The 27,913-nt window shown below is 52.4% G+C and overlaps 1 protein-coding gene across 3 annotated transcripts; it reads right to left on the bottom strand.

The window, feature by feature from the left end:
* Window positions 1-1,578: 1,578 nt before the first annotated feature.
* Pdzd4 (PDZ domain containing 4) lies at window positions 1,579-25,539 on the bottom strand. 3 transcript variants are annotated; one of them, XM_048335896.1, is made up of 8 exons: window positions 25,480-25,539; window positions 6,494-6,747; window positions 5,534-5,624; window positions 5,004-5,102; window positions 4,120-4,182; window positions 3,721-3,822; window positions 3,298-3,393; window positions 1,579-3,123 (listed from the first exon to the last, which is right to left on the bottom strand). In XM_048335896.1, exons 1-8 carry the CDS (start codon window positions 25,537-25,539, stop codon window positions 1,579-1,581), a joined length of 2,310 nt encoding a protein of 769 aa, XP_048191853.1. The 3 variants fall into 3 exon arrangements, with proteins under 3 accessions (XP_048191853.1, XP_048191854.1, XP_048191855.1); XM_048335897.1 differs by having other exon boundaries at window positions 6,512-6,747; XM_048335898.1 differs by lacking the exons at window positions 5,534-5,624; window positions 6,494-6,747.
* Between the last annotated feature and the right edge of the window lie 2,374 nt (window positions 25,540-27,913).

Below are 27,913 nucleotides of genomic sequence, written 5' to 3'. Positions count from 1 at the left end.
GGCCCTCACTATCCATGCACCACCACTCCTCCCCAGGCACAGCCTAAGGGGGCCTACCTCCTGTGGACAGCCCAGTGGAGGAACGGGGTGACTACAGCACCCTGACAAACTACCAACTGGAGAGGCATGCCCAAACCAGCTGGCCTTGGGGTTCTTACAAGTGGGCAGAACACTGGCTGGCTTTCCACAAGTTGCCTTTGCTAAACCTTCAGCTAGAAAGGCCCCAACAGAGATGAAGAAACCATTATCGCTAGCACTCTGCTTGGTTCCCATACCTCCCTCCTCCACTCAACTTCTTGGAGCCCTTCACTGCACACTGCTGTACATGGGCAGGGCTGCCATAACATGCTGGGGCTTTCTTCCCTCCCAAACAACCAGTGTGGCAGTCAGGGATGAGGCGATATCCTTGTGAAACAGCCTTGCCAGCGGCAGCAGCCGAATGAGCCTTTGGGGAAGGGCCCTGAAGGGCCTCACAACCATCTGGGCCTATCATCCATCACCAACTTGCTGCTCCGGTGTTTGTATGTAGGGATTAATGAACTGACATCTCCTCCCAGCACAGACAAAAGAGCACAGCAAGAATAAACACGGGAGGACGCGATTCAGAGTAAAAAGGCAGCTTGCTTTATTCTTGAGATGCAGGGGGTGGGGGCAGTGTGCCTCTAATCTGGTCTCCAAGCTTGAAGGGCCCCACACGGGTGGCACATTTACAAACGCAGGACACATCCCTCAGTTCCGCCCACCTGCCTGTCACCGGGTCCCCTCCAGGCCAGGGACGCCTGGCTCTTCCTAATCTTGACATGTAAGGTACAGACCCAAGCTCAGTGAATTCTTGTGAAATGGAAACTACCCCTGTAATCCCTATGGTCATTCACTGGGGGAGGTGGTGGACCCCAAAGTTGAGCCTTGAAAGCCAAGGCACAGGTTCCCCATCCTTCACAATGGAGTCCACCGGGACAGCTGCTTCCCATTCCTCCCAACACCCCCCCTTCCCTCCCACCCCAGCCCTCCCTTCCTCACCCACCTCCTTCCCAGCCAACCCTCCTCAGGCTGCCTGAAGGAGCTGCCAGCCCCCAGAACAGGTCCACAAAACAAACAAAAAAAACCCAACTATTGGCAAGCACAGAAGGGGGGGAAAAAGCACGAAATTCAGGGTCGCCTCTGTCTACTAAATAACTGCAGCTCCCAGGGGTGGGGACGCTGCACTCAGCAGTGAAGCTGGACATCTTGTGCTTAGGGAGTCCACTGCACCTCTCTCTGCACCCACTTCCTTGTCGCCACATAGTCAAGGAGTTGGTGTCATCATACACGCATGTGTGCTCACACACACACATGCACACACAGTCGACTATAGGTGTCCTCTGTTTACTTGGGGAGAAGGAAGTGTGTGTCAGAGAGGAGGTATCCCTTCTTGGGTCTTCTCTGCTTAACAAAGTCCTGTGCACATACACAAAAGACAGGAGTGGTGCACAAGCACAGCGTGCAAGCGCACACACACACGCACACACTAGATTCTAGGGGAGTGTGAGGGGCAGCCCGAGCTAGGGCTCTGGGCCCGTGCCAGCTTGCCTGGCCACGTCACACGGTGGTGACGGAGAGCAGGGGGTTGTAGACGCGCTTGCCGTCGGCCGAGCGCGCGCCATGGGCCAGCATCTCCTGGATGGTGATCCAGTTGTCCAGGATCTTCTTGTTTCGCTTCTTCATGGTCTTGCGGTGGCTCAGGGCAATGATGTTGAGCTCGGGCTTGCTGTCGCCATTCTGCTGCTCCCTCAAACACTCCAGGCGGCTCTGCATCATGAACTCGCGCCGCTTCCGATGCTCCCGGGCCCGGATGAGGTGCTGCTTCCGCTCCTCCTTGCTCCAGTAGCGGCCCATCTTCATCTCGCTCACGGCGTCGTCGTCAGTGGTCATGCCGCTGCGCTCCTCCCGGATCTTCAAGGCCCGGGCCTTCAGCAGCCGATCCCGCACGGGCCGCTTGGCCACGTAGCGGGTGCCATCGCTGCGCACCTTCACCTTCCACTCCATGCGCGGCGCTTCGGCGGCTGCGGCCGCCACGCCAGGCACTCGGGGGCCGGCGGCCAGCCCCAAGGAGCCATGGCCTAGCTCCTCTAAGCCCCGGGGCGGGGCCAGCTGCATACAGCTGTGGTAGTGCTCCCCCTCCTGGCCCTGGCCCCGGTGGCGCCTGGAGAGGTAAGGGCTGCCTTCGGGGCCCACGCGCTCCAAGGCCACCCCGGGCTTGGGGTTGCGGCGCACGCGCTCCTCTGCATGCTGTCTCCGGCCCCCATCAGGATCCCGAGAGAGGGATCGGAACTTGGCAGGGCTCCCGGGTGGAGGGGCCACCTTAGGGTGGGTGGCGGCAGGGGGGCCGGGTGGGGTCCGGTTCAAGTTGGAGTTAGCAGCCGAGGCTCGCTTGAGGGGGCTCTCGGGCGGGGGCTCCACCAGCAGCGGCGTGCTGCGGCAGCTCTCCCCCGTGTTGTAGGCGCTCGTGCTGTCCTTATCTGACTTCTCCGGCAGCTCCGAGATGTCGGATAGCTCGTGCTTCTTGGGCTCGCTGGCTGCCAGGTCGTACAGGCTCTCTTCTTCCAGCAGCCAGGCCTTCATGCAGCGCTCCCGCAGCTGCTGCATCTTCTGGGCCCGAAGGATGTTGCGGCACTTGAACTCCAGGTGCCGAAGCTCCTCCTCCAGCATGGCCATCTCGTGGCCCAGGCTCTCGTTGCGGTTCACATCCAAGGCGCTGTTCCCACCAGAGGCCCGAGAGAAGAGGATGCCGAGCTGGTTGCCATTCTCCAGGTGGCACTTGATCTCCAGCAGCTCCCGGTAGCGCTCATACTCCTCATCGGTGAGGCCAGGCACGTCCCCTCCCCCCAGCCCCGCGCCCTCAGCCAGCAGTGAGTCCATGCTGAAGTGGAAGTCCCGGCTCTGCAGGGCATCCCCTTGTGGACCAAACTTCCGGAAGCTTCCAGGGGTGTTGGTGGTGCTCGGGGGCTCATCCCCCAGCAGGTCATGTTCTGAACTCTCTTCATTGCGGGTGCTCTCGTCAGTCCGGCCTACGCCGCTGTCCAGCTCCTGACTGTTGCTCAGGCCTGGGCCCACATCAGGAGCCCTCTTCTCTTCGTTTCCAGGCTAGGGCAGGAAAGAGTAGCACAGTCAGTCAGGATTCAGCAGGAATATGACAGGCCTAGCAGGCCTTTCAAGGCCAGTTCCTCTTCTGGGCTAAGTTAGGCGGCCCTATATACCCCCAGCCCCTTCTTCTTCCTTTTCTTACTCGCCCACTGGGAGCCCTTCCTCCTTCCATACCTGCTGCACAGGGGGTGACTTCAGCTTCCCCTCATTCTCAGAGCCGAAGTCATCTAGGAAGTCATCCCGATCGCTGTCCTTCCACCGCTTCGCTAGCTGCAGAGATGGACTTGAGCTGTCTTCACCATTCGCCATGCCACGGATCTTCCCTGCTTCCCCTCCAGGCCCCACACTCGGGGAAAGTCAGTTGAGCAACCCAGGGAGGGCGGGGCAGGGTGGGGGATTGTCCCAGTCTACTCAGATACCAGAGACTGGGAGAAGAAGACTCTAAGACACCCCCCCACTCTCCACCCCACAACTTCAGGTGCTTCTTATATCTATCTGTGCATCTAGCACAGATGTGCTAGATGCACAGATGTGCCAAGACAGAAACCCCGATGTTGGGGACTCCAGGTTACCCCGCTGGTAAGAACAGACACCCACCTGGCTCTCAGGCCGGGCCACCAGCAGGGAGATATTAGTGTTCTCCTCCTGGCTCAGGATAGCCACTGCCTCTTCTCGATTCTGCACATCCATGCCGTTAATCTGTGACAGGCCAGAAGACAATCAACAAGAAAGCTAGGGCCCCTGGCAGGGCAGGGCAGGGCTTGAACTGTGTGCCAGTGTTCAAGTGCTGTCAGGACAAGATGGACTGTGAACAGAGGGAACGGAGTTTGGGGTGGTACCCCCAGATTCCCTGAGTACACAGGAGCCCATCAGGGAAGTTGAGTAGAAGAGAGATGAGATCCCACCCAGGTTTCTCACACCGCAGGTTGCCGGCCCTCAGGCTAGTGAGATGCTCAGTGAGAGGGCCAGGAATAGGCTAAGTTCCAAAGTGCTCACCTGGATGATGCGGTCTCCCTCACGGATCCGGCCGTCTTTGGCTGCGATGCTGTTGGGGTTTACCTGCAGGACACATGCATCTTGGGGACTTAGCACCTACTGTGACGTCCTTTTTAGTGAGAGGAGGTAGCCTCGCCTTGAGGGCTAAGTGAACCAAAGGCTCTGTCATTCCCATCTCTACGCCCAGAAGCAACTTCCAAGCTTCAGGAAGCAAAGCAGAGGCCCCTGAGATCTTTGCCGCTCTCTCTCTCCCCGGAGAGCACATGCTAATGAGCCCCTATCCAATATTTGAATGTCCTTACTTCCCAACTCCAGCATTCCTATGCATGGACATTGATTCTTTTTTTCCCCACCAAGACCTAGGTTGTTGGATGCTTCTCCATAATGAAAATATCAGCCCTGGGGCTTCATAGACAGGGGAACCTTTTCCATTTGAGAGGTGAGCTTTATTTGGGGGGGGCCTGTCATTGGGGCTTGAATTCAGGACCTAGGTGCTGTTCGTAAGCTCCCTACCACTTTTGAGCCACAGCTGCACTTCTGGTTTTGTGGTGGTTCACTGGAGATAAGCATGTCACGGACTTCCCTGCCCGGCTGGCTTCTAAGTGTGATCCTCACATCCCAGCCTCCTGAGGAGCTAGGATTACAGGTGTGAGCCACCTGTGCCCACCTAGAAACGAGCTTCATTAGGAAAGTACTTATAGAGGTCCTGGAGTGGCTGGCTATCACATCTGGGAGAGAACAAAGCTTGGACCGAGACATGCAGGAGACTGCCAACCGGCAGGCTGCAGGGTAAGAACGTTGCCTAGCGCTGCTGCGATACGGGGAAGGCCCCGGCCGGCAAGGGCCACATGAGGCCCTGTCAGTGTTCAGCACCGCCTCCGTACCTCTCCAACGTAGATGCCCAGGTCCTCCTCGTCATCCGTGCGGTAGCATACCATCAGGCCCAGCTTGTCTCGGTGGCTGCTTTTATACAACTCCACTTCCTGCCACGTGGGGGATGGGAGGAAGCAGAGGTAGAAAGGCCCCGGCCGCGTGAGCAAGGAGGCTTGTAGCCTAAGCCCAGCCTCTTGCCCCAGCAGCCCCGTCAGCTTCCCTTCCAGTCACCTGAACCGCGTGTCCAGCCCCTGGCTTTGAGGCTTCCTTCTCTTACCATCCCAAATGGCGCAAGTGTTCAATGTCTCCCTTGCCAAGAAATCCCCAAGCCGCACACGATGTACACAGAGGACACACAGGACAGCCATGCATGGGACGAGGACTCACCAACACAGAACGCACCACACGTCACCCACGCCCGCCCTAACTCAGCCAGGTGCTCGCTGGAGGCGGCCGGAGCCAGGCCTGCGCGGGGCTGCAGGAAGCGGGGCGGCCCTGGCTCCTGCGGCTGGTGCAGGCCCTACCTGGCCTCCAGGCTCACCTCATACTCCAGCTCGTCCATACGGTCTGCCTCCTGTGGGCCGCCCTCCAAGAACTCCGCCGGGTCATAATACTCATGGCTGATGGGGGGGCTGCCCAGGAGAAGGTGGGGGTCAGGCAGGCCATTGGCTCCTGTGGCGCCCTAGCTCCAGGCTGGCCAGCCCCAGTACACCTGGCGTGGAGCCCTGCTCTGGGTGCAGCTTTGAGGGAGGCGGCAGGCCCTTCCTCCTCCCTAGCCCAGTTCTTTGCTGCATGATCAGAAGAACTAGGAATGTTCCTCAGACAGGCGTGTGGAGGCGTGCACCCCTAGCTGTCCCCACCTCATCCCCCAAGAGCAGGAACTGCATTCTCCGAAGCTCAGGTGCCCCCCTGCCCCGCCCAGTGCTCCCACACATGCAGCACCCCCCAGGAGTTACCCAAGCACTGGAGGCCTTCTGCAGAGCAGACAGGCACCTCCCTGCCTCCAGGGGCTGCCTGCCTTGCCCCAAAGCCAAGTGTGGCGGCCCCCCTGTGTGCACAGGAGGGAGCCAGGGCCGCGGCCCTGCGCCACAATGAGTCAGCACTCACATGATCACGGGCCCTCCTTCCGAGTGCACCAAAGAAAGAAGCTGAAGAGATGGAGGGAAGTCAGAGCGGGTGGAGGAATGGGACAGACAAGAGATGTGAGGACACTCAAGGACTGATGCTTGTGAGGAGGAGGCAGAGACGATGGGGCGGCAGAGGAGGAAAGAAGATGGAGGAACAGCAAGGTCCCAGGTGTGTTGGCCGGCGGGCGCTGAGACTGAGGCTACAGGCCTGGCGGTCTCTGAGCCCCATGGCTGCCATGGTCAAGTTTTGGAGGCCAAGAAGCCTGCTCCCTGCCCAAGAGGGACAGGCGGAGTCGGGTCTCCTCGCCATGCCTAGAGCTGCATCAGCGGCGCCTCTGGAGGCAGGGCCCGGGGCCCTCCTGTGGGCAACTCACAGCTCAGAGAGGACGTACGGCTCCAGGACGCCCATGGGTGGGGTGGGCGGGCGCAGCTTGCCCAGCGCCATGATATGCTCGAAGGTGATGTCAGTCTGAGTGCCACTGTCCACCAGCTGAAGGTCATGGCAGGAGCTGTCCCCCCGCAGGCGGGGGCTGCGTCTCAGCACCTGGATCACCAGGGGCTCCTTGGAGGCGCGCAGGGCCTCTAGGGTTTGCTCCTGAGACAGCTTGGAGAGCTCCTTCCCGTTCACCTGCGGCAGAGACATGGCTCTGTGAGAACCCTCAAGGGCCGGCTCCTCCCCTCTGTGGACGGGAAGGCCAGCAGGACCCTGAGCTGCCACCCGGGCAACCCCCACTTAGCAGCCTGTACCCCACAGAGCTATCTGAGAACCACTGGGCCCCGTGCAAGGCCAGGGTGATCTGGTATCTGTCCTGGGACTGGACACTCCGTCTTCACCTTAGGACACCTTTCAGTCCTTCCTTTGGCAAAAGCCAGCTACAAGCCAGGTGTCACCACAACTGTAACCCTAGCGACTCAGGAGGCTGAGATCTCAGGATCGCGGTTGGAAGTCTGCCCGGGAGGAGTCCCTGAGACTCTTATCTCCAATGAAACTACTCAAAAAAGGCAGAAGTGGCGCTGTGGCTTGAGTGGTAGAGTGCAAGCCTTGAGCAAAAGCACCTCAGGGACAGCACCCAGGTCAGAGTTCAAGCCCCAGGACCAGCCATTGGGAGCTGCTGGTACTTCTGACAGCATTGAGACCCGAGCCAGCCTCCAGAAGACCCAGGAGAAGAAACCCTTGAGCATAACTCAGCCACGCTAACCAGTGCTCAACCAATGTGAAGGCATGAGGATGGGGCACTGGAGAGCAAGCTGCCCCAAGACTTGTCCTGTGTCTCCTCATTGTGGCCACTGAATTGCTAAAGGGAAAACACTTTGACACACAGGAAGCCTAGAGCTGAAAGATGTGGCAAGGAAGTGAATGTATAAGGCCCCATGGTTTCTCGGGTGCTTGCTTTGTGCCAAGTTCCAGGTAAAATCATGGATGTGAGTCCCTAGCAACCTTACAGGAAGCTGTTATTGTCTCTACTCAGCAAAGTTGTGAGGCTGCACCGTGGCCAAGATGAGCAGCAGGAGACCATGTCAGGGCCAAAGGCGGAACTGGTAAGAGCTTCAAGGCAGAAAAAGATGAAAGCAAGGCACCCTCTACAGAAAGCGGGCCCAAGCCTGGCCACAGTTTCTGTAGCACTGGCCCTGGGAGTGTGCTACACCCGTTAGGTCCTCCTTGGATGAGGGACAGAAGCCAAGAGGGGACAAGTCACTTCTCTCCTCTGCCACCTCCTTGTCGGGGCACAGGTCAGTACTGATGACCTGGCCTAGGCCGACAGTGCAGCAACGGAATCCCAGGAGAAAGTCAAGAAAAAGATGGAGAAAGTGACACTGCAGAGTGGAAGTTCCAGAAAATACCCAAACAGTGAAGGAGGGAAAAGAAAAACCAGGAGCCAGGAAAGCACTCAGACTTGGAGTGATCTGGGGAGTCTCCTGCAAGAATGAGAATTTTCTTGAGTGCAAATGGAAGAATCATGTAGTGTCAGATAAACATGGTGGCTGACGCCTAGAATCCTACCTATTCTACAGGCTAGCTTGCACCAGATCAGGCAGAAAAGTCTGAGACTCTGCCTCCAACATAAGCAACAAAAAGCAGGACCAGCCCAATAAGCACAGACTCCAAACTCCAGTACCTCCCAAAATAAGGAGAGACAAGAGCCAAAGAAAGAGGTGAGGACTAGGGGCAAGGCAGGGAAAGGAGAAAGGAGAGGGACCCCACTCTGTGGCTCTGGCAAATGAAAAGTCCCAAGACTGGAATCTTTGCAAGGATCTTTCTCTCGTGCTTTCCCATAGCAGCACCTCCTTCTACCACCCTTTCTCAGACAAGGGTCCCAAGGGTCCTGGGACCCACCTGCCTTTGACAACTGCTCATGATTTTCCCTGAACCCGAGTAACCCAAACAATTACCTGTCTATTTCATTATTTCCTTATAAATTAGTTTCTTTTCTATTGTTTCTCCCGTCTCCCCCCAATTCTCAGGTTCTGAAAAGTACCTTTCTAAAAACTCCATTTTGGTTGGATGCTGGTGACTCACACCTGTAATCCTAATTACTAAGGATGCTAAGATCCGAGGATCATGGTTTGAAGTCAGCCTGGGAAGGAAAGTCCATGAGACTCTTACCTTCAAACTACTAAAAAAAAAAAGCTGCAAGTGCGCTGTGGCTCAAGTGGTAGAGCCCTTGCCTTGAGCACAAAAGCTCAAGGACAGCATCCACGCTCAGAACTCAAGTCCCAGGACCAGCAAATAAAACCAAACCAAAAACAAGAACACAAACCAAGAAAACCTCCATAATGCCATAGAAACACAAGTTCACAGTAGAATGTTTGAAAACCACAGAACTAAGAAAAATCAAAATTCCCAATGGTCTCTAGGGATGTAAATCCTTCCTTCTAACCTTACCTCTCTGCTCATCAGTAGGCAGGGGCAGATCCTTAATGCCCTCTACACCAGCCCTACTGGCCTGCTCCATATTGTACATCACTAAGGTTGTTTCTAGGTTTTTTCCTAATTAAAAAATATATATAACACTGGTAGCTCACACCTGTAATCCTAGCTACAAAGGAGGATGAGATCTGAGGATCACAGTTCGAAGCCAGCCTGTGCAGGAAAGCCCATGAGACTCTTATCTCTAATTAATCACAGAAAAAAAAAAACCCAGACGTGTTACTGTAGCTCCAGTGGTACAGTGCTAGCCTTATAATTAAGGAATACGGGAATGAAATAATAAAAGAATACAGAGGCAAACACTAAAACAATAGCTCGAGTAAAAGCACCTAAGTACTATTTTGCTCCTGTGTTACAATCCTTCATAAACTACAATGTAACGTAAAAAGAAAAAGGCCAGCAGCTGGTAGCTCATGCCTGTAATCCTAATCAATGTAAGGCCCTGAGTTCAAATCCTCACCTCCCCCCATGCATACACAGTCTGTAGCAATCACAAGTCTTCCAGAAACAGCAATGGGACCTGCTTGCTAGCTTATGCACGCCATCTTGGTCTGCTTGTTTCCTGATTTACTGCCAAGATAGCTGAATCTGGAGTCCTTGACTGCCACCTAGAGCCTGCCGTGCACACACTTGAGCCTTGGATGTTCCACAACCTGAACCCATTCCTTCTGTCTGCACATTCCATCAATTGCTGGAGGATTTGTCAGTAGCTACAAACACTCTTAAAACGGTTTGTCAGCCAGGTGCTAGTGACTCCTACCTATAATCCTAGCTACTCAGGAGGCTGAGATCTGAGGTTCAGTTACCCCTGATAGGAAAGTCCCTAAGTCTCTTATCTCCAATTAACCAGCATGAAGCCAGAAATAGACCAAGTGGTAGAGTGCCAGCCTTGAGCATGAAAGCTCAGAAATAGTGCCTAGGTCCTGAGTTCAAGTCCTAGCATCGACCCAAAAGAAAAAGAAAAAAGTTTCATCAGAACCTTTGAGCAATATTATCTGAAGTTAATTGCAACAATGTTCACGGCAGTGTTTTTGTGTGGGTGTTAGTATACACCTTTTGCATAGGTAGTACATTCAGAATGTCAGGACAGCTACCCAATTACCCATTGTTATTTCTATTTTAGGTTAAATTACGAAGGCCACATTTACAAATTTATTTTTTTATTTTTATTTTTTGCCAGTCCTGGACCTTGGACTCAGGGCCTGAGCACTGTCCCTGGCTTCTTCCCACTCAAGGCTAGCACTCTGCCACTTGAGCCACAGCGCCGCTTCTGGCCGTTTTCTGTATATGTGGTGCTGGGGAATCGAACCTAGGGCCTCGTGTATCCGAGGCAGGCGCTCTTGCCACTAGGCTATATCCCCAGCCACATTTACAAATTTAAAGAATAGCATTACATGAAATTTATCCAATTAACCCCCCAAAGACTAGAAGTGGAACCGTGGCTGAAGAGGTACAGTCCCAACCTTCAGCAAACAAAGCTAAGGGAGAGTCCCGGCCCTGACTTCAAGACCCAGTACCAGCGCACACAAAAGGAAAAATAAAATTAAAATACAATTAAAACCCAGGGCACCAGTGACTCACACCTGTAATTCTAGCGACTCAAGAGGCTGAGATGTGAGGATCATGGTTCAAAGGCAGCCCAGATCAAAAAATCCAAGAGATTCATGTCTAATTAACCATAAAAATCTATATATGGAGCTATGGCATAGCAGTGCTAGCCATGAATAAAAAGCTAATAGACAGCTCCCAGGTCCTGAATTCAAGTCCCAGGACGTGTATAAATAAACAAGTAAACAAGTAATCTGGGATGGGAAATATCCTCATTTGGAGCGGGTGTGGTATGCAGGTGAAGGAAGGGGTGTTGGGAAGAAGGAACAGAGCTCAGTGTGCACACTCTCCCCGAGATGGTGGGCTAGCAAGCCTCAGCCTGGGCTCTGGTTCTCTGTGGGAGGCAGGCTAGAGCCATACTCCCTTTGTCCCCGTGGTGTCTGCCCCATGGCTCACTCACATGGCCAAGGAGGGAGGGGGACCCTGGTGTGTGGTGGGGGAGGTGAGGAGGGGAAACGCAGGCTCTGGTGAACGGGGCTGGGCCACAGAAGAGCCTGCAGGGCCCCAGGCTGCTCTGTGTACCGAGGGGCTGGGCCCAGTCTGCGCCCTTTAGCCCATGCCTGGGGGGGGGGCAGCTCTACCACCTTGTACCATTGGGTGGGAATGAGGTTGCTGGGCTGCGGCCCCCTCCCCTCTGGGGTGTGAGTCTACGTGGTCAGGGAGAGCCTGATGCCAGCACTGCGGGGGCAGCGGCCGCCTGCAAGGTGGGGCCATATGGACAAGGGAGTCGCCAAAGAGGAGGAGCAGGACCAGGGCAGAATGTGGGGGGGTACTGGAATCAAGGGAAAGGAGGGTCCACATTTGCAGGGGTCTACCACAGGACCTCAAGCTGGGGGCCTCTGCCTCCATTGCTAGGGAGTACGATGGGAGATTCCACCTCCCTATTAACCATCAGAATGTTGTGTGGTTCAAGTGGTAGAGTGCCAGCCATCAGCAAACAAGCTGAGTGACGGATCCATAGGCCCCTGAGTCAATCTAGTCCCGAGAGACCAAGAATTTATTGGAGCAGGAAATGCCTCCACTGTACATTTGTCTCCTTTACTCTGAGTCTTTCTGAAGTTATGGAAAGACAGAACCGATCTGCAACATCACTATAAGGAACCAAACATACAGTTGGCACACTCCCCAGGACAGCTCACCCCGCCCCACCCCCAGCCTTGAGGAGGAGGCTGTGCGCTCCCATGGGAAGCAGCTGCTGCCCTCAAGTGAGAACCGTGAGAACAGCATCTCCTCAGCCCTTCCCCCACAGGGGAGAAAATGGTCAAGTGGGCCACCATTGGCCTGGGACCTCTCCCTCCTCATTGCCACATTGCTTCCTGTACTTAAACCTGAGCCTCAGAAGGGGTGACACTGGTCAAGAAGCATCATCATAACCTGACTTATGCACTTATAACATCTTTGTATAAGTATTTTACAATAACTATTTTAAACCCTTCACCAGTGGCTCGTGTCTATAATCCTAGCTATTCAGAAGGTTCAAAGCCAGCCCAGACAGAAAAGTCAATGAGACTCTGATCTCCAATTAACCACCAAAAAGCCAGAAGTGGACCTGTGGCTCGAGTAGCAGAGCACTAGCCTTGAACAACAACAACAAAAGCTCAGGGACAGCACCCAGGCTCTGAGTTCAAGACCCAGGTCCAGAACAAAAGTAATAACAATACTATTTTAAAAGTGCAAAAGAAAATAAAAACTAAATGTCATGTGTGTCCCTTTCAAAGATAGGCTGAGATGCTTGCTTGGCTTCTTCCTGTGCTGTTATAAATTTCCTTGGTTAGTCACCATTACTTGTCTATCTAGCATCTTGGAGCAAGTGATGTAACATGTAGAATCCCTGGAGATGAGCATCTGGCCAAGAACTCCTGGTTTCAGTCAGTCTGTTCTAAAGAAGGGAAGGGAGGCCAGATACTAGTGGCCTGTAATCCCCATTACTCAAGCAGCTGAGAACCAAGGATCCAGGTTCAAAGAACAGTGCTCAGGCCCTGACTCCAAGGCCCAGGACTGGCACAAAAAAAAAGAAAAAGAAATTTGAAACCATGATGAGAATGCATAGGAAAATAACAAGCACTAAGGAGGATGTAGGATCCCTGAACCCTCACAATGCTGACAGGAAATCAAAATACTGCCACCACTGTGGAAAACAGTGTGAAGTTTCTCAAAAGATTAAACATAAAGCCAGGTGTTGGTGGCTCATGTCTATAATACTACATGGAGGCTGAGGTCTGAGGATCGTGGTTCAGTGCCAGCCAGGGCAGGATATCCCATGAGATTCTTTTTATTTATTTATTTATTTATTTATTTTGGCCAGTCCTGGGCCTTGGACTCAGGACCTGAGCACTGTCCCTGGCTTTTTTCTGCTCAAGGCTAGCACTCTGCCACCTGAGCCACAGCGCCCCTTCTGGGTGTTTTCCATATATGTGGTGCTGGGGAATCGAACCCAGAGCACTCTTGCCACTAGGCCATATTCCCAGGCCCAGGAAATTCTTATCTCAAATAAACTATTCAGAAAAGGCCAGAAGTAGAGATTTGGATCAAAGTGGTAGAACACTAGCCTTCAGCACAAAAGCTCATGGACATTGTCCAGACCCTGACTTCAAACCCCAAGACTGGCACATGCACACACACAAAAAGGTTAACCATAGAATTTAGAACCCAGTAATTCTGAAAGAAGTGAATATATATGTGTGTGTGTATATATATATATGCACAAATATTCGAATAGCACCATTGAATATACTCAAGGTTTAGAAGTAAGGCAATCATCTACCAACAAACGAATGGATCAATACAATGGGGTCCACACATGCAGTAGAATACTATTCAACTAAATAAAGGAATGGATTATTGATTAATAGTGCATGCTACAACATGGGTAGACCTTGAAAATGGTCTAAAGCAAATAAAACAAACACAAAGACTCACACAATTATATCACTTTTTTGGCATTAGAAGCAGTTGAACTCAGGGCCTCATACTTGCCAGGCAGATAGTCTACTGCTGGATCAGGTCTCCAGCCCTTTTTTGCCATGGTTAATTTTGAAATAGGACCTCACCTCCTGCACAGGCAAATGCCTGCACTGCAATGCTCCTATTTTGATTTCCAACTGTAGTTGGAATTATAGGCACAGACCACACCCAGCTCCTTCTGCTGAACGAGATTTACATAATAGGCAAATACATAGGGACAGAAAAGAGTAATGGTTGTCAAAATGTGGATGAAGCATAGTGGAGAGTCTGTGTCTAATGGGTCTGGATTTCCTCTTGAGAGATGAACCTGTTCTGGTTAGTTGTATAATGTTTCATTAGATGCAAAATGAATTGATAAAATACCATTAATAAATTTTGTTGCACACACATACATCTGTCTATGTGTTTTTTCATTCAAGGCTAGTGCTCTACTCCTTTGAGCCACAGCTCCACTTCAGGTTTTTTGATGGCTAATTGGAGATAAGAATCTCATGAGGACTTTCCTGCCTGAGCTGGCTTTGGCTTATTATATACATTTTATCACAATAAAAAATAAAAGTGCAGTCAGGCAGGTGCCAGTGGCACATGCCTGTAATCCTAGCTACTAAAGAAGCTGAGCTCTGAGGATTAGGGCTTGAAGTTACCCAGGGCAGGAAAATCTGTGAGACTCTTATCTCCAATTAACCACAAAATAGCAGAAGTTGAGTTGTGGTTCAAGTGTTAAGAGTGCTAGCTTCAAGCCAAAAAAGCTCAGGGACAGTACCCAGGCAGACTTCAATCACCAGGATGGGCACAAAAATGAATGAATGAATGAATGAATGAATTAGTGTAGGCCAGGTTCACACAGGAAGACTGGAGGATGAGGGACTCTGGAGTTGGGACACAAATGATGAAAATGGACATCTTTCATTTGCTGCAAATTTTCACCTTCAGCTTGAAGTTATTACTTTTTTTTGTTTATGTGGTACTGGGAATCGAACCCAGGGCCTCATGGATGCTAGGCAAGCACTTTACCACCAACCCCACATTCCCAGTTCCACCTTAAAGTTCTTTTTTTTTTTCTCAATTTTTTATTATCAAACTGACGTACAGAGAGGTTACAGTATCATACGTTGGGCATTGGATACATTTCTTGTACTGTTTGTTGCCTTGTCCCTCATGCCCCCCTCCCTCCCCCCTAAAGTTCTTGAGAACTGCAAATTTCTCCAGTGTGCCATTTCGCCTATACTTATTCCAAACCAAAGCCAACAAATGCGGGGTTCTGTGACTATTGTTTAGTTCAATGAACATTTGAAATCATTAGCTTACCCAAAAAATTGAGCATAGATATGAAAAGGGATTTGCGGAGGACTTTGGACTGCCCTGCATTGACTAGCTGGGGGAAGAGCTTAAAGTCAAGGGTGAGAAGCTGACTTCTCGCCCCCCATGGGGTGGGGGGGCGCCCTCTGCGTTTGTTTGTCCCCTCTGCAGGGACAGGGCTGAAAGCCTGTTTGAGATGGTGATGAAAGGGAGGGAGCGGGGTGGGAGGCGCTCAGCTAGACTAGACACAGCCCTTAGAAGCTTTGGCTCCGAAATGGGTGGGGGCAGCTGGTGATGGGATCAGTGCGGGGGGGGGGGGGGGCGCTGAGGGCTGATGAGGATCAGTAGAGGAAAGTGAGGGGACCTCGGGGCGAGGGAGGTGGGCAACAGGCGGCAGCTTGGATCCAGGAGGGCCTCGAGGTGGGGTCTGGGGACAGGCAGGCCCCAGCAGAGAGAGGCACTGGGGCTGGAGGAGCTGGGCACTTAGCGAAGGGCTGAAGGCGGGGCACAAGGCACGCTCGCCCCGCCTTCTGGGCCTGAAGCCTCAGACAAAGAACCACAGAGGCGGAGGCAGCTGCAGCCACAGCAGCTGGAGACACACAGGGTGGGTGCGAAGCAGATCCACCCCGAGCCGCGGCTGGCCAGGTGTCCCTAGCCTGCATGCGGGTTCCAGGTGCACTGCACACCTGACTGCTGGGCACGAGTGCTGCCCCACCTGGTCTCCAGCACCCCCTGAGGTGAGCACGGGGGGGCTGGGCGCCTCTTGTGCAGACCTCCCCTTTCTGGAAATGGGAGCTGGTGTGGGGAGGAGCCCTACCCAAGGCCTGAGACCTCCTAGGTCCCTTTGGATCCCACTGGTAATGACTGGTGAGTTAAGCTGCCTCATTAGCACTGGCCCCCTGGTGCCACCCTGCAGATTAGGACACCTGAGGCTGGGAAAAAGGAAGCCAGAAGTTACCCTTGAGTTCCCAGCAATCTGCTGGCGGAGAATTTTGCTGTCAGGAGTGTCCAGAGGACACCTTGGAAGCAGCTGCTCCCAGCCAGGTGTTACTGAGATCTGGAAGCAGACAGAAAATCAAAGAAGAAAGAGAGGTCTGCAAAAGTGCAGCCAGAGCCATCTGGAGCTCTCGATGCTCTTGTCCTCAATGGCACCATGTCCTCAGTTACGTGTTCCCCACTTGGGATTTGGAAAATTGCTAACCTCCAGGAAGATTGAAAGCAAGAAGCCATTACTCCCCATCTTGAAAGCACAACACCCTATTATGAAATTTGCCACACATGCAATCAGTCATTTCTGATCTCTCCAATTCTATCACCAATACCTTTACAATTCCTTTTCATCCAAGATCCAATCAAGTAGTGAGCACATTTTACTTTGTCCTGTCTCTAGCCTTCTTTAATTTAAAAACAATCTATTAACTTCCCCACTGTCATGACATTGACTGCTTCACAGAGTCCCTGTAGAATATTCCAGATTATTCATTTGCAATTCATTCCTGGGGATGAGATTCAGGTTAAGCAGTTTTACTGGGAACCAGTGGCTCACACCTGCAACACTACCTACTCAGGAGGCTGAGATCTGAGGATCTCGGTTTGAAGGCAGCTGGGGCAGGAAAGTCCATGAGACTCTTATCTCCAATTAACCACCAAAAACCTGGAAGGATCTGGGGCTCAAGTGGTAGAGCACCAGCCTTTAGCACAAAAGTTCTCCGACAGTGCCCAGGCCCAGCACACACACACACACACACACACACACACACACACACACACACACACACACCCTTTTTCAAGAACACCAGCCAGGTGATACTGTACCTCCCTTCCTGCTCCATTTCATCCCACTGTTGGGAATGCTCATGTTAGTCAGTGTGGCTATTGATCTCTTCCTGTAAGGGGGACTTTGTCTTTTTCTTTCTCCTTTTCTTTCCTTCCTTTTCTTGAGACAAGGTCTTACTGTGCAGCGCAGGATGCCCTCAAACTCATAATCCCTTGCCTCTGCTTCCCAAATACTGGGATTACAGATGTGTACCACCTACCACCCTGGCATAAAGTATCCTTTCTCTTTCTTGCTCCTTTGTCATTGGGGCTAACACTTTGGGATCTACCTTGTAAACAACCTGTTACTCACATGCGAAAGGTTGTGGGAGTAATTCATTCCACTGGTGGCTGCAAAATGCCTTAAGTTCTAAGAATTCTTGTAGGGTGGCAGCTGTATACTCCACCTAAAGGTGAAGGCACAGTCAAAGGTGTGAAGCCACACCTTCCTTCTCCCCTCTAACAGAGCACCCAGCTTTGCTGCCCACAGCTGGAAGACAGAGAACAATGGCAGCTCAGAAACTGCATCCGTAAAGCCTTTTTAGTAGCTGGGAGTAGGCAGCAAGTGCTGTTTGTATGTTGGTAAGGGTGTGGTTAGTAGGAAAAAGAGGGCCGGCTGCACATGGCATAGAAGCATAAGCTATGCCCCTTGCATCCGTACTTGGGGAATTTCCTTTAGCAGCCTATTTCTTAGGTCTGCTCCTTACGGGGGGTGGGGCCTCACTTCCCTAGTGACTGACGTCACTTGGGGGCTTCTGCTGATTTAGCCCAAGTCCTATTTGAGATCCTGGGATCAGCAGCATCAATATACTCCCAGCTGATAAGAAGTACAGACTCCCAGGCCCCACTCTGGACAATGAGAATGGGCATTTTAACCAGAACCAGGGGAAGACACTGGGTGAACAGTAAAGTGAGGAACCACAGAGGACTCCTACACCTCAGCTCGGTCAAAAACAGGTTAGACCCAGTGCCAGTGGCTCATGTCTATCTCTGATACTAGCTACCAGAAGCTAAGATCTGAGCATCACCATTCGAAGCCAGTCCAGGCATGAAAAGTCTGCGAGTCTCATCTCCAATAACCACCAAAAAGCCAGAAATAGAGCTATGGTTCAAGTGGTAGAGAGATAGCCTAGAGCAAAAAGGCAGAGACAGTGCCTAAGCCCAGAGTTCAAGCCCCAGCACCAGCAAACAAAAACAAAAAACCAGGCTAGTATTCCATGTCTCCTCCTCTGACTTCTCCCTTCCAACCCCAAAGCCACTGAGAGGTTGCTGGCTGGCCCAGGCTGCCTGAGATTCCATCTCCCCTCTCTCGAGGACAGCTGGCCATTCTCTGTAGTACTGCCTCAAAAGCACATAGCAGGTGGGGTGTGAGTGGCTCACTCCTGTAATCCTAGCTACTCTGGAAGGTGAGATTTAAAGATAGCCATCCTGGACAGGAATCTTATCTCCAATGAAGCAGCAAAAGGCTGGAAGTAGAGGTGTGGCTCAAGTGGTAGAACAAACGTAAGCAAGAGCTTGAGGCCCTAAGTTCAAGCCTCAGTACAGACAGACAGACAGACACACACACACACACACACACACACACACAGCAGACAGTAAGGAGGAACAAATGTCCCATACAGTACACAGGAAAAATGCCAACCAATTCCAAACATCATCATCAAGATCAGGTAGTTTTCTTTCCACTCATGTGGACTAGTACTGAAAACATTTCCACACTTGCTCCCACTACCTCAGGCTAGGAACTGAAGGCACCGCTCAGGTAGAGTGCCAGCCATGAGTGAAAAAAGTTCAAGCCCCAGTACCAGCACACACACACACACACACACACACACACACACACACACACAAAAAGACTATATACAATTTTGGTACCTCAGGCTAACCTGATCTGGCCACAAGTCGAGAGTACACATTAGCAGTAATCAGAACAAGAAAAGGGGAAAAGAATGAGACCTGCTCCAAGAGAGCCAAGGAACAAACAAAATGCTTTTTAAAGGAAAGCCATCTTGGAGCCTGGGACTTTTCAATCTGTCCTGTACAAAATGGTCAAATGTGCCTTTATTGTTGGACCAGCCCCTCTCCTAATTTACCATACATGCTACATTTTCTCACAACTTGGGGCCTTTCCATATGGTTTGTTTTTTCTCCCTTTTCTTTCACATTCAAAAAAGTCTCAGAACAAGCTGGGTGCTCTGGTGGCTGCTCAAGAGGCTGAGATTCGAGGATCATCTTTCAGAGACAGCCCAGGCAGGAAAATCTGTGAGACTCTTATCTCCAATAAACCACCAAAAAGCCAGAAGTGGTGCTGTGTGGTCCAAGTGGTAGAGCACTACCCTCGAGCACAAAAGTTCAGGGACAGCACTACGCTCTAAATTTAAGCCCCAGGGTCAGCACTTTAAAAAAAAGTCTCAGAATAATATTGCATATTATTCCACTACTGAACATTAACTGTGATGTGTACATAGGTTATTTCCACCCCTTAATGACCAACTGAATGGACTGGTGGCAGTCATATCATTCAAACCCATAGGATCCCAGGACATCCTAGTGCAAGGACCTGTGAATAGTGCTGGCACATTTAATCTGCTTCCATCATCTCTACCATCTTAGGCAAGCGCTTCTTCTAACAGGTAAGGAGACTGAAGCACATAGTCTGTGAGCCATTCGTTGACTAACCCCTGATTCTAATGCTTTGGGGAGAGAGCAGAGCCAAATTTTGTCCCAGGCTTCTTCAACTCATATCACCTGGCAGGGCATCATGGCGCACGCCTGTAATTGTAGTTTCTCAGGAGGCTGAGATCTGAGGATCAGGGATCAAAGCCCCAGTCCAGGCAGATAACTTTGTGAGATTCTTATCTCCAATTTACCATCAGGAAACTGGAAGTGGCACTGTGGCTCAAAGTGGTAGAATGCTAGCTTCAAGCAGAAAAGCTCAGGGACAGCTCGGCCCAGGCCCTGAGTTCAAGCCCTACAACCAACAAAAAAATGCTAAAGGACAGAGCCAAGCCCTGAGTTCAAGCCCCAGTACCGCCCTCCACCTCTCAAACATGAGTGGAATGCACTGGAGAACAGTTTTGTTCATCAAGAATAGGTGTTATATTCTCCATGTGCCTGGTTTACTATCATGTCATTGAATCAGAAAGAATACCATGTTTGTGGGGGGAGTTGGGGGGAAGGGAAAGTGAGATAAAAAAGAGGGAGGGGGTAACAATCTTTGCCAAGAAATGTACTCATTACCTTACTTAGGTAACTGTAATCCCTCTGTACATCACCTCTACAAGAAAATAAAAGTTAATTTTAGGGCTGGGGATATGGCCTAGTGGCAAGAGTGCTCCCCTCGTATACATGAAATCCTGGATTTGATTCCTCAGCACCACATATATAGAAAAGGCCAGAAGTGGCGCCGTGGCTCAAGTGGCAGAGTGCTAGCCTTGAGCAAAAAGAAGCCAGGGACAGTGCTCAGGCCCTGAGTTCAGTCCCCAGGACTGGACAAAAAAAAAAAGTAAATTGAGGTGGAGACAGAAATATGGTCAATAGAGTGTGGGACATGGTTGAACTTGTAGAGAGGAAGGAGAGAGGTAGCAAGCAGGGGCATTAGAAAAGGCTCTGGTTAGCTTGTAGTTTGTGGTGGGGTGCACACTGCTTCCTATCTTTCCAACCTTGGTAACTGGGCTGCTTCTTTCTTCTAGCTCAACACACGGTCATGCTCCCTTTTCAGTGGGGGCTTATTTCCCAAGCCTGCCTCCCCTTGCCCCCATACCTGACTTACTACATTGAGTGTACTGGAAGGACACAACTGGAATAATAGAAATGGGCATGAAGTTCTAACATGCCACTTTAACAGCCTGTCACAGACATTATCAGTAAGGGAATAACACCACAAGATCATCTCAATAGTCACAGAAAAAAGCAGGTGACAAAATCCAACAATGCTCAGTGTTTTATCACTGGACAAATGAGGACAAGAGAGCTTCCTCGACCTGGTAAAAGGCATCTATTAAAACCCACAACTGGGCTTGGGAATGGGGCTTAGTAGTAGAGTGCTTGCCTTGTATATATGAAGCCCTGAGTTCGATTCCTCACCACCACACATACAGAAAAAGCCAGAGGTGGCACTGTGGCTCAAGTGGTAGAGTGCTAGCCTTGAGCAAAAAGAAGCCAGGGACAGTGCTCAAGCCCTGAGTTCAAGCCCCAGGACTGACACAAAAAGAAAAGACCAGCCTGGGTACATAGGAAAAAAGTCCACAATGTACCTAACTTACAGGTGGAAGGTTGGAAACCTTTTTGCCTGTACAATCAGGAACAAGGCAAGGGTACGTGGCTCTCACCCCTCTGCTCAACACTGTACTGGGGATAACCTCAGAGGGGAAGGAAAGGGAGGAGAAGGGGAAGAGAATGCATCCAGATTTGAAAAAAAGTACAACTTCTTAATCTCCACTAAAAACTACTAGAACTAAGGCACAAAGTGGTGGCTCACGCCCGTAATCCTAGCTACTCAGGAGGCTGACATCTGAGGATTAGGGCTTGAAGCCAGAGTGGGCTAGAAAGTCGGAGACTCTTATCTCCAATTAATGAGCAAAAAGCTGAAAATGGATCTGTGGTTCAAATAGTACAGTACTAGCCTTAAGAAAAAAAAATCTGAGGGACAGTTCTCAGGTCCTGAATTCAAGCCCCAGAACAGGCACAAAACAAAGACAAACAAAACTACTAGAATGAATAAACAAGCTGAATAAAATTTCAGAATTCAGGATCAGCACACCAACAATCATGGGTAGAGGCTGGGAATCTAGCCCCACATTGGAGCACTTGCCTGGGAAGTGCTCCATCCTCAGCACCCCCCCTCCCAATATATTTCTTTTACAGTTAATTGAAGATAAGAGTCTCACATGGTTTTTCTGCCTGGGCTGGCCTCAAACAAGATCGTCGGATCTCATTTTCCCGAGTAGCTAGCACTCAGCCTCAAAATGTATTTCTTTACAATACCAATGAGAAAATAAAAAATGAAGTGAAGACAACAATTCCATGGTACAGAACAAAAGACTTGAATAAACTGAGCAAAACAAGTACAAGATCTAGGCAGAGGGGTTGTGGAGTAAAGCCCTGAGTTCATAGCCCAGTACTGTCTAAAAAGGGAAGGCAAGATAACCATTGAAAGACATTAAAGACTCAAATAAGTGGAGCGATATCCTCCAAATTGATACATAACTTCAATGCAATCCCCATCAAAACCCCAGCTCACTTTTCAGAAATTAGGAGTTGCTCCCAAAATTCAGGTGGACACAAACTTAAAGGATAAATACAGTGTTGAAAGACTCTTACTTCCTAATTTCAAAAGTTTCTACCAGGCTCCAGTAATCAGAGCAATGTGATGATACTCCCAAAGCAGACATACAAATGGCTAATAAGCACAAGAAAACATACCTGAGACCCAAATCCCACAGGAGATCTGGGGACGTGGCACAGTTGCAGAATGCTTGCCTGGCTAATACCAAGAGTAGTGCTTTTATTCCCAGCACTACACAAAACAAACGAAAAACCACACTAAGTAACATGCCATTTCACACCCAGTAGGATAACACTGAGAAAACCAGAAAACAACAGATGTTTGTAGGCACAGTGGAAAATTGAATGTTGCTGGTACTAATGTAAAGTGCTACAGCTGCTGTCAAACAGTGAGTGCAAGCCCATTCAAGGTGGCTCACACCTGTAATCCTAGCTACTCAGAAGGCTGAGATCTAAGGGTCACAATGCAAAGCTAGCCTGGGCTGGAAAAATACATGAGACTCTTGTGTCCAATTAACCACCAGAAAAGCAGACATGGAACTGTGGCTCCAAGTTGTAGAGCTTTAGCCATGAGCAGAAAAGCTCAAGTACAGCGCCCAGGACCTGAGTTCAAGCTCCATGATATACACACACACACACACTCTCTCACTGTCTCTCTCTCTCTCTCTCTCACACACACACACACACACACACACACACACACACACATACACACACACACAGTGACTGCAGAAGGCAGAGATTTGAGGATCACAGTTGCTAGCCAACCTGGGCAAAGACAAAGTTCAGAAAAGCAGGTGAAACTCTTAGCTCCAATTAACCAACAGAAAGCCAGAAATGGAGTAATAGTTCAAGCAGTAGAGCATCAGCTTTGACCAAAAAATGCTAAGGCACAGCACCCAGGCCTGGAGTTCAAGCCCCAGTACTGGCAGAAAGAAAAGAAGAAAAGAGCCGGGCACTGGTGACTCACACCTGTAATCCTAATTAGTCAGGAGGCTGAAATCTGAGGATTGTGGTTCAAAACCAGCCTGGGGAGGAAAGTCCATGAGAGTGTTATCCCCAATTAGCCACAAAAAAAGTTGTAAGTGGATCTGTGGTTCAACTGGTAGAATGCTAAGCTTAAGCATAAAAGCTCATGAACAGTGCTGAGTCCCAGAGTTCAAGCCCTGGACAAGAAAGTAAAGGAAAGCGAAGGAAGGAAGGAAGGAAGGAAGGAAGGAAGGAAGGAAGGAAGGAAGGAAGGAAGGAAGGAAGGAAGGAAGGAAGGAAGGAAGGAAGGTTGGTTGCATATGTGCGTCTTCATGAAAGCCAAGTTCATGGGCTAAGCACTGTGTCTGTGGAGTCCATCAGTGTGACAGGTGCACAGGCTTTACGTGGGTGGGCATGGATGAGGTCTCTCTGGGAGACGTGGGGGAACAAATGTGTTCAAGGGTCCTTGGAGTCAGGCAAGTGGTCCTAGTAGCCTGCATTTCTGGGACAAAAGCTTCCTTCTGTTTTAGTAGCTTCTGGCCCGGTGGAAACTCTGGTCTGTGCCTGGGTGTCCCTCGGCAGAAGGGCAGTCAATAGAGTAGCTAATCGTCTGTTTTCTCTGCTTTCCCTGCATTGTTTTTATTCAGTCCTTTTTGTTTCACTCCTCTTCATTTTAAAAGAGTACTTCATATTTGAGACAATCCCATCTACCCCCGTGCCAAGGAGGGATGGAGGAAGTGAAGGGGCGTGTGTGGAGGTCAGCAGTGGGGCGTCCTCCTGGGCAGCCACGGTGATGAGCACAAGCTCCTGCCATGAGAAGGAGGTAGGGCTCTCTTGTCTGGACCAAGTGAAGGTGGGACTCTCCAGCCTCAGCCCTCCTCCTCATTGGAGCCTCCCTGAAAGCAGCCCCACTCAGGACTCCTTCCATGCCCAAGTTGTCCTGCCCTTTCCATTAGTTCCTAGGAGGCCTGCCTGACAGAAAGAGCTACACCAAAGCCTTCTCGAGAAAGGCAAGGCAGGAAGGCGAGGAAGCAATGACGATGGAACTCATAGTCATCCATTCCTCCTTCCACTCAGTGTAGAAATCCAACAGATTTCATAAAATATCCTCCTAGACCCAAGGTGGTCCGTTCCAGATCCTAATCTTATAAGAAGAGCTGCAGTGGCCAGAGACAAGTATGGCATAGCAAAGCTGGAGGCCAGCAGTCAGAGAAGGGAGTGGACGCCCATTGCCAGGGAAGGGCCAAAGACAGGGGACCAGAAATGCCACTTGTGCTCCGCCCACTGCCACCTCCCACTCACCTCCTGTTCACGGCTGGCCAGAGCAACGTAGCTTACAGAACGAATTTTGGGGTTTTCAGGGCCACCTCAACACCCCAAGTCTGTGGTTTGCTCCCCTTGGGTGTATCTGCCCCGCGCCTGGCCCAGCTCACTTGTAGGTTAACAGCAACCCAACCTGCACGTGCTCCAGGTGAGGCTGCAGGTGCTGAACTCATACCTGTCTTCACCTGCATCTGCTCCTGGGTCCAGACTCCCCCTAACCTTGACTTTCCTGTACTTGGTCCTAGTGGGTCTCAGTCCACATCATCGGAGACACACTTGTCTAAACAGGTCGCAGGATGTACACAAAAAGTACACACGCACAGGGCCAAGGAGCCTCCGTGCACACACAGACGGGGTACAGGCATGCACTCACGTAGTCACGCCACGCACAGGCAAGGAAGCCCCACTTGGGGCTGAGGGGCCAGGCTAAAGGTGCGACCGTGTGGCCATGTGTGTCATGTCCCGTGCAGGTCCCCCAGGGCCCAGTAAGCCAGAGTAGTATGTGAACAGCAGCGAGCAGATCTGAGACCTCCGCTCCCCGCCCCCCCCCACGCCAACTCACCCAACACGCCCACGTCCCGGGAACCCACAGGCTCATGCGGTCAAACCCGCAGTGGGTGCGGGCATGTGCAGCCGGGCCTAGGCTGGACGTCGACGGCGCCCGAGGGCTTCTGGCGCCCTGGCCTGCCGGCTCTGGGCTTTGGCCCCTGTGCGCAGCGCGGCCGTCCAGTGGCCTGCTTGGCCCTGGGTCCAGCCGGGATGGCGTGTGCCCGGAACCAAACCGGTTGCTATGCAACCTCCGTGTTGCGCCAGCCCCGTCGCGCCCCAGGCTGCGAGGCTTGGGACAGAAGCACACCCCAATTGGGCGCACCCCAACTTCCCTTAGCAGCCTGTGGGGATACAAGAGTCGAGTCTCCATCCCGAGTCAGGGGCCTGTCAGCCCCCAGCCCCCACCCACTTCTCCCCACCCGGGGCTGCTTCCCACGGAGCGCCAACACCCAGCACGCTGAGCATGTGAGCGGGAGGCTCGCTCCCTACCTTCCCCTCGCCAAGCCCTTTGCCCTCCCACAGCTGCCTCTCCCTCTCCACCTACCCCCCCCCCACCCCGCGATGAGCTGCTGCCCGCGGCGGGGCCGGGCCCTCGCCCCTTCGTCTCGGCGGCCCTACCTGAAGCATCACTTTGTACTGCTCCTCCGGTTTCTGGACCACGCACATATTGCATCCCATGGTGCTGGCCGGCGGGGGAAGGGGCGGGGAAGGGAAGACGCCTTTCAGAGGCCGCTGCGCGGGACCTCGGGTCCCGGGCTGGGGCCGGGGGCCATATCCTAGCGCGGCGAGACAGCCCCCTAGCAGGGGAGGGGGGCACGCCCCCGAACGGGGGACAGCTCCACGCCCCTCAGCTTAACTCTTCCTTGCCCAAGGCCAGGCCCAGGCATGCTCCCGAGCACCCAGCCAGGAAAAAAGGGCAGCTGGGGATGGGTGGGCGCGCGGGGCGTTGCCTGGCTACGGCCCCCCAGGAGGCGCGGGGGCGCGCCTGGCCGCGGGGGCCGTCAAGGGCCGAGGGCCGCGCGCCTCTCCGCCCGCGGGGCCCGCCGCTGCCGCTGCCGCCTCCGGCTCCCGCCCATGGTCGCCAGCCCTGGGAGCCCAGCCTTTGCGCTTGGCGCCGCGGCTCGGCCCGGCCGAGCCCGCTGACTCGGGGGGCGGCGGCGCGGCGGTTGCCCCCGCCCGCGGCCAGACCCGCGCCCGTGCTCCCGCCTCTCCGGGCCCGGCTCCCGGCGCTCGAGGCGCCCGCTCTCTGGCCCGCAGCCTGCCGGCTGTCTCTAGCTTCTGCCTGGAACGGCGGGCACGCGCGCACGCGCCTCGCAACCTCGGCGGCGGCGGCGGCGGCGGCGGCGGCGGGGGCGGTGTGCAGGGAAGGGGCGCACGCGCGCGGGGGAAGGGATGGGGCCGCGGTGGCGGGCCGCCGGACCCGGTGCGGGAAGCTGGGGGCGGAGCCTTGCTACAAGCGGCCGGTGAAGCACCTGGCACCCCGACACACCCGAGTCCACTCGTGTACACGACCGGTGGTCCGGTGGAAGAGGGGGGTCCTGTGGGGGGACGACGCGTCCTGGATCCCCTAGAGATAGTGCTCGGCTTCACTGAGGGGACACGATTCCACCGCCTTCCCCTTGCTGTGGACACAAGTGTCTCCGCTACTGTGCCTTCTCCTTAATGAATGACTGCTTCCTCGGCTCAGCCATTCCCATGCTGGCTTTCACACGAATACCTTTGTTTAGAAAAAAGAAAAAGAAAAGCGTGCACATGCTCACGATCAATGGCTGCGATCCGCGCAACCCGCCATGGCTTGAAGCCTTTCTTCCTTCCCCTGGACGGGCCGGCCAGGGGCGTCCCGACTGCTACCTGCTCCCCCTGTCCACACCCCATCAAACCACTGGAGCAATGCCTGCTTGCCTTCATCTGCGCGCCCACAGCTTGTCCCTCTTCTTCCGTGAGCCTACCACGGTGGGCCCCAAGGCCTCTGCCTAGAAAGCGAGCCGGGGTCCCACGAGCCGAGAGGGGCTGAGCACATGGCCCCGGACGGCGCAGGGTCCTTTCATAATAAAAATCGGTGCGTGCTTTAGTGCCAGGCTTTGGCAAGTGAAGGAAACCTTAACCACAAAAACGAAAGCCTTTCCTCCCCCCCCACCACCACCCGGAACTCCTGCTTTTAGTGGACAATATTTTCCACAAGGATTCTCTTCTGGAAGCTACACAAGAACCATGACGACCTTATCAGTTTATTCTAGAAAGAAAAACTTTACACAAGAGCTGAAAAGCAGGTTGCAACCTGTCACCAATGCCTGGCTGGTCTCCTGGCTCTCACCAAAGAGCTGCCTGGGCATTTGTCTCTGTAGCTCCTGGATGGGATAGGACATAGCAGTGGCATCCATAGTGTCCTTACAAAGAGGAGTCCCCTCTGTTGGGTTCAAGCAGACCCCAGCCTTTCCATCATGACCACTGCTAACTGACCAGTCTCTGTTCAGTGGCTTCTTGCAATGTATTCTCCACCTGTGGCCCCAGCATGAAACCTATACACACACACCTGAGGAAGTGTGGATCTCACATTGCTGGGATGGGGACCAATTATGGCATATATATGGCATATAAATGGAAAGAGCAAGCTCATCTGTGTGTCCTGCTAAACCCACCATGGCTTCAAGAACACCGAGATGGGTAAGAGTGGACACTGGGAAATCCAAAGTCATGGTACAAACAGACTTGCTGCCGACGGACGCTGTGCTGCATCCAGTGTCTTCTCTTGGTGCTTCACACCATAGAAAACGCAGGAGAACCAGGCAAACTCTCAACAACTTTCGCTTTTTTGAGGGGTGGGTGCTGGTGGTAGAAATGAAAGCCAGTATCTGGCACAGACTGACCACCCACTCTACCATTCAGATATGCCCCAGAGCTTTCAGAAGAGCACGCACAGGGTGAAGCCTTCATGGCCCAGGAACCTGACAAAGCTACCTCCCTCTCCATCATCACCTTTCTTTTTTTCTTTTCCTTTCTTTTCTTCTGTTCCCAGCCCTGAGGCTTGAACTCATGGCCTGAGCACTGTCCC

The sequence above is a fragment of the Perognathus longimembris genome, chromosome 28 (genome assembly GCF_023159225.1).
Source record: "Perognathus longimembris pacificus isolate PPM17 chromosome 28, ASM2315922v1, whole genome shotgun sequence".
Classification (NCBI taxonomy): domain Eukaryota; kingdom Metazoa; phylum Chordata; class Mammalia; order Rodentia; family Heteromyidae; genus Perognathus; species Perognathus longimembris.
The sequence above is the reverse complement of the archived record's forward strand: the minus strand, read 5'-3'. Positions and strand labels throughout refer to the sequence as shown.